The sequence below is a fragment of the Leuciscus leuciscus genome (genome assembly GCF_965113295.1).
Source record: "Leuciscus leuciscus genome assembly, chromosome: 6".
NCBI lineage: Eukaryota > Metazoa > Chordata > Actinopteri > Cypriniformes > Leuciscidae > Leuciscus > Leuciscus leuciscus.
In genome coordinates this window covers 2170820-2181219 of record NC_138730.1, presented here as the reverse complement: position 1 = coordinate 2181219, position 10400 = coordinate 2170820, and the positions used below count along the sequence as shown (strand labels likewise).

Below are 10400 nucleotides of genomic sequence, written 5' to 3'. Positions count from 1 at the left end.
TCTTTACTATGCTTTTTATGTAAAAAAAATTATGGAACATAAATTTAACATTTGTATATAGAAATAAATGTATTGCATGTGTTCCATCTAATTCTGTGATGTGATTTATTTTCCTTGTAGGTTAAATTATTGTAACTTAACAGACAAAAGCTGTTCAGCTCTGGCTGCAGTTCTTGCATCAGATACCAATCTGAAAGAGCTGAACATGAACAATAATAATATTCAGGATTCAGGAGTGAAGCTGCTCTGCACTGGACTGAAGGATATAAAGTGTAAATTAGAGATACTGAGGTAAGTTGAGCCACAGGAGTCACATGGCTAAAGTGAGGCACGATGACTGACAGGACAATGCCGGAGTCAAAAGCACAAGAGAACTTTTGTGAATAAAAGCTGCATTTCTTTGTTTAATATGAGTGATTTTGTCTTTGTTCTATTGTTGTTGTGTTTTTCATGCAAAATAATTATGAACCACAAACTAAGCATTTGTTTTAAAATTCAAAGATCTTTTATTTATTTGTTACAACGTGGGTATACCATATCATCCTTCTTATTCAATTTTTTAATAAAAGTCCAATGTTTAATATAAGCAAATTTGTCATTGTACTATTTTATTATTGATGTATTTTAATTAATAATAATGAACTACAAACTAAGCATTTGTTTTAAATTAAGGGGAAAATCCAAAGATCTCACATTTATTAGTGTTACAACGGGGGTATATCATGCCATCAGTCCCAGTTGTTTTGTTGATAAAAGTTTGATGTTTAATATAAGCCATTTTGTCATTGTGCTATTATTATTTATTGTTGTTGTATTTTTTTCTTTGAATAACATTGAAGTGACATTAAGCATTTATTTCGTTACAAGAAAAGGAAAGATCTAACGTGTGGTGTAATTGGTAACACCTGCACTGGTACTTAAAGGGATAGTTCACGCAAAAATGAAAATTAGCCGATGATTTACTCACCCTCAAGTCATCCTAGGTGTATATGAAATTCTTCTTTCAGACGAATTATCTTGAAATTTCAGATAATTGTAATCTTGAAAATTATGTTGAATAAACTACAAAATAAATTTCAAGTTTAAGGATGTATATTATTCAGGTTTAACTGATTAATCAGCTGAATGTTTTCCTCTCTGTTCTAGACTCTCTAACTGCAGTGTGAAAGAAGAAGGGTATAAAGCTCTGGCTTCAGCTCTGAGATCAAACCCTTCACACCTGATAGAGCTGGATCTCACAGGAAATGATCCTGGACAATCAGGAGTGAAGAAGCTCAATGATTTACTACAGGATCCAGACTGTCAACTGAAGAAACTGAGGTGAGACTTGTCTTTAGAACAATAATTAAGATTGTTATCATATCAATAATTTTTGTAAAGCAGCAGACATTTAGTTGAGAACTGAATTGACTCTTCTGCAGGTTTTTGAGTCCTGCTGCAGATGAAGCCTGTCAGTATGTTAATAGAGTTGTGGGTAAAAACCCGTTACTCCAGAGAGAGTTGAATCTGAGTAAACATGAACTAGGAGACACACGAGTGAATCAGATCACTGCTCTACTGCAGGATAAACACTGTCAACTCAACACACTGACGTGAGTATTACTCGTTTATTTATAATTTATAATATTACATTACTTTTAATTGTAATGTTAGCTGATGATAATATTTCCAGACAGATAGTTTGATCATGGGTCAATAATTATTTCAGTTACTGTAGAGGCAGAACAATGTGTTTGTGACATCAGAATCAGAACTGTTCATAACTACTTTCAATTTAATCTTTGTATGTCACAAATTGTAAAATGTTTCATTTTGGTGCAGCATATACTGTAACTTGTAAAAATTCAACAATTGCATTTTAAAAATTTGTGATCAGTATCTGCCTGTAATAAGATCCACTGAAGGTAAGTTGACTGAACGATACTGATGGGTGCTTTCGAAACACGCTTCATGAAGCTATGAAAACTTTACGAATCTTTTGTTTCGAATCAGTGGATCGGAGTGCGTATCAAACTGCCAAAGTCACGTGATTTCAGTAAATGAGGCTTTGTTACGTCATAACTGTTTGGAAATGTCAATGGTTCACCAGTGGAGGCAATGATCTCTGTGAACCCATGAATCATGAAGATTAATTTTCTGTGGGTTTTACCTGGTCTCTGATCAGTTTTATACATTTTATAGACGTTTTAATTAGACATTAGCATAATTAAAAGGAATGGTAGTAGTTAATAGTCTCTTATTAGCCTGTTTAGCTGCCATCCATAAAATAAACAAAACATGCACTGAAAATTGATAAAGAGCACATAAAATACAGACACTTGATATTTAATCATATTAGATGATTAGTTAGTTGCATTGGATAGATTTTACTTTCAATAAAACATTTGCAATGGGTTTGTAGGTGTTTTTATGTAGTTTTTGGCCAGCATGTGTCATTTTGAATGCTTCGAAACAGTGAAACATTTTGCAAAGAAATTGGCTTAATTGCTTTGAACTGTTTCGTTTCTCCATCACTACTGAATGCAAGTGCAGCTTTATTCAAATAAATGTAAAGAAAATGTAAAAAAACAAAAAAACAACTTGGCTGAGAAACATGAACGTCACCAACAGCAGTTACAGGGAACAAAGCCAGACAGAAGACAATGGTAACATGAAGGCATGGCCGTACGCAGGATTTTATAAAAACCGAGGTCCCAAAATTGATGTTGCTAGGGGGGTTCGGGGGAAATTTCGATTTTCCTGATCTGCACATGTGCAATTTAAGAAAGATTTAACAGACAATTTAACACAGAAAGAATAAAGACATTTTCAAATTATTTATAAAGCACATATTAATACAACAATGTTGACCATAGTGTTGCACAAACAATAAAATATTAAATTAAAATATAATAAACACAAATAACATCTCGGTTATGTATGTAACCCTCGTTCCCTGAAGGAGGGATCGGAGATGTAGTCGACGTGTCGAATGATTGGGATCATGCTTAGGGAGCCTGTCATCTTCGAGTATTGATAAAACGAGCCAATGCACTCATTGGCGTGCAAGCTTTGCATTCACGCTCCGCCCCGCAGCACGGGTATAAATACGGAAGTGGGTGCACGCAGCACTTGTTTTTCGCTGAGGAGCCGAGCGGAGCCCGGAGTCAGTGGTGGTCCAGCAATACTGGCGACGGGACTACTGCCAAGGGAAAGACACGGGCTCGCCGCAGGGAGCCGTACCATTGAAGAATACACATATGGGATCGCTGTAGGGATCAAAATATATGGGCCCAGCCTAGCACAGGTTCCACCAGTGCATACGAGTGTTAGGCCTGGCATCGGACGCTCCACCACGTCCGTTGCCGAAGGGTGTGGAAGAACTCGACAGGGTTCGGCTAAGAGGACCTCTACTGGAGCAAGAATGGCGCACATATCTAGTCCATATGAGGGGAAGCAAGCCGACACTTCGAACCGGGCTTACAGTGTAACTGGCTTCATGTGAAGGGAGCACAAGGGAAGCAACTGACTCGACACATAGGCTATTTTTCTAGCGAACGTGTTTGGTGTCACCCAACCCTCAGCCAGGCAAGGTCGGCTGGGCTACCCTCGTGCATGTACATGAGTGCCTTGGTCTGGTAGACCTGTAGCAACGCCATGGCATGCAAAGAGGAAGCGGCTTGCCCACAGGCTTTGTAAGCTCTGTCCGTAAGAACAGACGAGAACTCACAGGCCTTAGAGGGGAGACGATGATCCCCCGTCCAAGAGGTAGCGGTCGCCAGACACAGGTGTGTCGCGACTGACCGCTTCACTGGAGGGATAGCCTCATAACCCTTCACCGATCCTCCGTCAAGGGTAGTGAGGGGGGAGGAGCTATTCTGACAGTTTCTGGCAGAGAAAGGTGTCGTCCGCAACCTGGTATGCTCTCCATGCACTTTGGGAAAGAAAGGCACTGGGGTGGCGGGCTAAGAACCAGTGTGGCCCGCCCCGAGAAACGAATCATCCAACTGAGACTGTTCGGGACATTGTGGAGGTAAAATAATGATTTCAGAAAACTTCAGAATAAATCAAGATGTAACATTTATTTGTCAGGTAAAAATTTTACATTTACATTTACATTTATTCATTTAGCTGACGCTTTTATACAAAGCGACTTACAATTGCTATATATGTCAGAGGTCGCACGCCTCTGGAGCAACTAGGGATTAAGTGTCTTGCTCAGGGACACATTGGTGTCTCACAGTGGATTCGAACCCGGGTCTCTCACACCAAAGGCATGTGTCTTATCCATTGCGCCACACCAACACACACCTGTGTTGGGTGTGTCAGGGACACATTGGTGTCTCACAGTGGATTCGAACCCGGGTCTCTCACACCAAAGGCATGTGTCTTATCCATTGCGCCACACCAACACACACCTGTCTTTTCTGATACAAAAATGTATCATGCCAATTACACAAGTAAATGATTATAAGCCAATTCAGAAATAATAAATACATGACATAATTTACTCAAAGATGACTCTAAAAGTAAGCAATGCATTCCTGACAGAGACACACAGTGGTGTGTGAGTGTTTTCCATGGGGAATGTATGGGGGATGTTCCTGGTTAAAGGCTCCCAAAGACTGCTCTGTCACCTACCCTTAAAGTGTAAATTGCAGGTTAAATTTTTCATGAAGATAATGCAATGTGTTTATTAAACATAAAGATAAGAACCGCCCACCATTGTTTTTTATACCAAAATGCTGAATATAAATGAAAAGTTGGCACTTTTAACAGTGGTTTTAACCGCTCCCTTCCACTAGATGGGGCGTGACGTCATAAGAGGAACTCACTACCGGTTAGTTACCGGCATAGTCATAGCTATAGATGCCTTACATAACTACAGAAAAGTTGGTTGTATGTTTTATATGATAAAAAAAATTATGGATAAAATAACTCAGCTGTAAACATACTCGTGTGTGCTGACTTCAAGGGGACCGTGATCCTGCCTGAAATGAGAATAAGCTATTCGCAAAACAAACGCGTTCACCTCACGGCAGCACATACTCTCCACTGCTGATTCAATTGGGTGGCATAGCCCACACAAACACAGTGATGGGGACATCGATCTCTCTTTTTCTTTTCTGACAATAAACATCGCTAATTAAATCGTGAGAAATAGCGTGGATTGAGGAAGGGTATTACATGACGTTTGAGGCGTTGATGAGACTAGCGATTGGTGCCTGTGCAGTGTGTGCATCTCTACAGCTCTGATTTGGACTGACACCATGTAAGTAAATAATGTCTTCAGTCGTTGTCCCTCCTTGCTATTCTACATGACGGCAAACTTTTGAAAAGACTGGCTTGTTCCCTTTTATTATCCGGGTTAAGTTTGCACCAGGCTAGCCTAGACTAGCTCTAACGTAACTACTCACCAGGACACCTGGCGAACCCTCCACTCATTCTCCTCACACCAAGCATAAATAAAATTGTAGGGCTGTGGTCCATAAAGAATTTGATGGTTTCCCACATCCTCAGTCGTTCTCCAAATAGCCATAATACAGTAAGAATCTAGCAGAGTATGGGTTGCGAGTTCCTCTTATGACGTCATCACCAGTTACTGAAAAAACACGCTACCTTTTAAGAAACCCCAATAAATGTTATTTTAACGCATTTTAAGACAGAAATAATTAAATATATACATATAGAGCACTTTAATTTACACATTAATTGGTGGTGGTGGTTAACCTGCAACTTACACTTTAAATACCCAGACCAGAACAAAAGGGTTGTACCAATATTTTTGGGTCAATTCATGTACCCCAGGGGGTAGCACCTGGTTTCGGGAGATATCTTGAAGAGACATCACCCAGCGAGGAGAACAGGATTCTCCTAAGTTCTCAATCTTTCTCATTAAACCAATGACTGCAATGAAATTAAGACCATTTTACCAATCGCACTGAGACACTTAAAATGATACCAAACATGAAAAGGAAAAACAATAGATTCACAAGATACATCATATGTGAAATATAGACATTCTTTTTGAACTTTTGGTGACTTGACTCAGGGGGAGAGGAAGGGTGGAGGGAGAGGGGGATGCAGAGATAAGGAAAGAGAAAAGTTTGGACAGGACAATGTCCTGTGCTCTGTCTTTGCTATCTTCTGTCCAGGGTGCGTCTTATGGCTTTATTGCAGGGTGAGTTTTGTCTTAGCAGGAAAATCCGTTCTTACAAGCACTAGAGCAGTGTTTCTCAACCAGTGGGTTGTTGATCATTTCTCTGTGTTCACCGGCACAGCCAATAAGTGGGCTTCACAAAAGGCTCATTGCAACAGGCTATGTTTACATGCAACCAAATAATCTGTTAGTAAATGCATTGATGGCTCAATCTGACTAAAAAGCCTTCATGTAAACACCTTAATCGATCCGACTGAGCTCAATCCGAATGAAATTTCGATCGGATTGAAAGGGGTGGTTTATTCCTTTTCATGTACATGTAAACACTTGATCGGATTGAAAACCAAAACTGAAAGGACTGCGCATAGCATAACGATGTATGACGCGCTGAACGAGCTGTTCTTCCTGTTGAATAAAGTGTCATATAAATGAGCGTCCCGTCATTCTAAAATTCTCCTTTCACTGCGTATGTGAAGTGGAGCAGGACAACGGCTCACCAGTCCTTGTTTCAGATTCTCATCCACAGACGACTGGTTTTGGGCGCGGGGAGGGGCATTTTTAATGCGTGATAAATAAGCAGCACAGCACAATGGTTCATATGCTCATTGTCTCCAAATTATGACCAGAAATTGATTCTGGGGTCGGCCGTATCGCCGGCGATACCAGCTCGCTTTTTTTTTCATCAGTTAAAAAGAGATTCATTTTGCTCTGTTGACTTTGATATTACAAACGCGTTTCATACATCAATCGATTCTGTTAAATGTGTATTATTTTTGTGTATACTCACAATAAAAACAAAGTGTTTTGCTTTTTGCCAAATAAAGAAAAATAAACACGAAGCGAGTTCTGCCTTCTCTCTGTCAGTGTAGTCCATTCTGAAACGCGTCCGAAAATGAACCATAACTGAGCGAATACTCAGTCAAACAGGCATACAGACACACAGGCATGAAGCTTGAATTCTCTTCTTTTAAATGAAGTAATTTATATAAAAAACAAATATTCTCAGTTCATGTAATCTGTAAGAAAAGAGCGAGATGTCAGTCGTTCTCATCTCAGCTCATTACGTTTTAATCTGCCCCGCCCACGGAGAGCGCGCGCTATTTACTGCAATTTATTTAACGCAAATTACTGAGGCAATCCACGCAAGCCTGTGAACGCCCCCATATCAGCTCGAGAAAACACAAGTTTAATCAGATCATTACTTGTTTACACCGTCTCGCAGCGCTGTGAGGAATAATAATAATGGAACATGTACCTCAGAAGTGCTGGTATTTCGAGGAGCAACGGATGGAATACTGTAGTAAGTTTTTTTTCATTCTCAAGTAAATCGCGTTTCTGTCTGTGTGTGAATGAATGAACGGCAGAGATACGCTGTTTACCACAACTCGCAAAAAGACGGTTTAAATTTGAATTGCGTTTCTGTGTGTGAATGGATGATCTGCTTTTAGCAAACTATTTTGCTATACTGAGTAAAAATCGACTGAAATATGTTGAAATAAAATGTATTTGTATAAGCAACGTATTAAACTGCAAATTAACATTTATATTCCTTATAATAAAAACGAAAGACCTATGTTACAGACAAAAGAAAGACAACATTTCGTTGATTAGTTTTGGATAGATTACACATTTTTACTGTAAAATATCTGCCACCTCAAATAAGCTTTTGTTTGCCAATTTTTGCGAATATGTTAAATATAGTATGTTTTGTCAATGTAGGCTATATTCGAAGTAATGAATCCTTAACTTTGAAATATGTATGGTAAAATGTATACTTTAGTTTTTACAAAGAAAGATTACACTTCAATTGTTGTTGTAATTGTAACCTTTTTAATAAAAAAATATATATTTACAAGGTAGATGTAAACAAATTTTAAAAGGTAAATATAAGCCTTTTCTTTAAATGATTTTTATTGTGTTTTATTATTGACAAATTTGGGGAGAATATACATATTCCAAAACTGAAAATACAGTATGAGAATTAACTGCACAATTACTAGACATGTTTTCCTGGATATTATACAATTTGCAAGCACAATTTGTGAAAAAAATAAATAATTGACATGCTTCCAACTGTGAACCAATTTGGTAGAATATATATATATTGCTCTTGCATTCTTTCTTGTGGCTATAGGTGACACACCTGAATGAATGGCTCATTAGGTATGCGGGCCCCATTGTCTCCTCAGGTGTGAATCACTACATATGCATGATGGTGTTGAATCGTTGCGCATATTGCCTTTACAAACAAAAAGTGTTTTACAAGATTTAAATCAATGTATTGTGTTATGTGAATGATTAGGTAGGATGATTTTCACATCATTTTGAAGAAAAAACTCTAGGCAACGACATCCATTAGTCAAAAGTCTGATTGACACATATTTTGTATGTGTTTTGTGGCCTTATTTCAGAATCTTTTGTTTTTTCAATAACCATGCATAAACATTATTCTCTCAAAAATACAAACATGTATGCATGTTGCTCACATATTATGGTAGCCCTGTTTGTGCTAAATAGAGTGTAATTATACCTTTGCCATTAATATGTTTATAAGCAACTGAAAAAAGCACAAATGTCAGGGCATGTCAGAACATCTCAAGGACCCCAAAAAAAACCTCAGACCCCAGAGGGTTAAGTTTGCTGTTTAAAACAAATAAAGAACCAATGTAAGATAATAGTTAGTATGCACAAACAGTGGGAAACTCTGTATATTCGTGCAGTGTGCGCATGTCATAAATATATTCAGATTTGAAGCTTGTGACATATAAACGCGCACATTAACCCGATCACGTTTAGCGTTCATTTAAACACTACAATCAGATTCATCAATCGGAATGAATTCAGTCCGATTGAAACAAAAGTTGTGCATATAAACGTAGCCGGTCCTCCAACGAATCGTATTTTCAAATACGAGGTCTTAAAAGACAGCAAAGTAGTATTGTGTCGCTCACAATAGCTTCAAAAAGCACCCTGAAGGCAAGTTATCTGGCAGCTGGCCATATCGCCCGTGCTATTATCCCATGTGCAGTTGACATGTGCCTTGAGGTACTAGGGGAAAGTGCTAGCAAAATAAAAGAAATCCCACTCTCCAACGACACTGTCTCCAGACGGATTATAGACATGAGTGATGACATTGAAACGCAACTTTTGGATCGATTGCGAGCAAGCCCCTTGTTTGCCATTCAAATCGACGAATTAACTGATATTTCAAAGATGCCATTATTGCTTGCATTTGTACGATACAACTGGGAAGGTGCAACACATGAGGATCTACTGATGTGCAATGAGCTCTCAACACGGACAACAGCAGATGAGTGTTTCAGTTGCTTCGATGGCTATTTCACAAAGAATGGTCTGGATTGTAATAATTGCGTAGGCATTTGCACGGGTGTCGCAGCCTCAATGACTGGCAAACATAGTGGGGTTGTGAGGAAAATTTTGGACAGAGCACCTGAGGCGACGTGGGTTCACTGCTTTTTACACCATGAAAGCCTCGCAGCCAAAGAAATGTCAGTGCCCTTAAATGAGGTGATGGACACTGTCAAAACAATTAATTTAGTGAAGAACAGTGCACTCAGTTCCCGACTGTTTTCAGTTTTGTGCGACCAGCTGGAATCAGACCACCGCCAGTTGTTATATCATAGTGAAATTTGGTGACTGTCATGAGGAAAAGCTCTTAATCGTCTTTTTGAAATGCGCAAGCAGGTGCACACATTAATGAAGGAGAAGCGGTCTCCCCTGGCAAAGCATTATACGGAGGCTGAATTTCTTGGGAAACTGGCATACATGTCTGATATCTTTGACCAGCTAAACCTATCCTTTCAGGGGAAAAACAATGTGTTTTCTTGATGGCTGATAAAACTGAAGCATTCAAATGGAAGTTGGCAATGTGGGAGAAGAGAGTGCAGGAGAACATTTTTGACATGTTAGCTAACCTCACTGATGTTCTGCAGGAATTCCCTCACATCAGCACTGACATAACAGAGAATTGTCCAGGACCACCTGACCAGATTAACACAGAAATTCTCTGATTATTTTCCCAACGACCAAAGAGTTGGGAATGCGTGAATTCGCGATCCTTTTTCAGTAGACCCAAGTGATGTGGATGTTGTACTCCCCATTAATTTGCAAACACAGTTAGTGTTACTTGCATCTGATGGCAGCTTGCAGCTTGCTTTTCGCAAGAAAGACCTGAGCTCCTTCTGGATTCAAACCAGATACAAATATCCACAACTCGTAGATCCTGCAACGAAGTTTCTCT

General features: G+C 39.0%; 1 protein-coding gene across 1 annotated transcript in view; it reads left to right on the top strand.

The window, feature by feature from the left end:
• LOC309501906 (uncharacterized protein) overlaps window positions 1–10400 on the top strand; it is a 482458-nt gene that overhangs the window by 207262 nt on the left and 264796 nt on the right. Inside the window, exons 12-13 of the mRNA XM_082174162.1 lie at window positions 1147–1320; window positions 1422–1592. Of these exons, the coding sequence (XP_082030288.1) occupies window positions 1147–1320; window positions 1422–1592 (345 nt within the window). The remainder of the gene's footprint in view (window positions 1–1146; window positions 1321–1421; window positions 1593–10400) is intronic.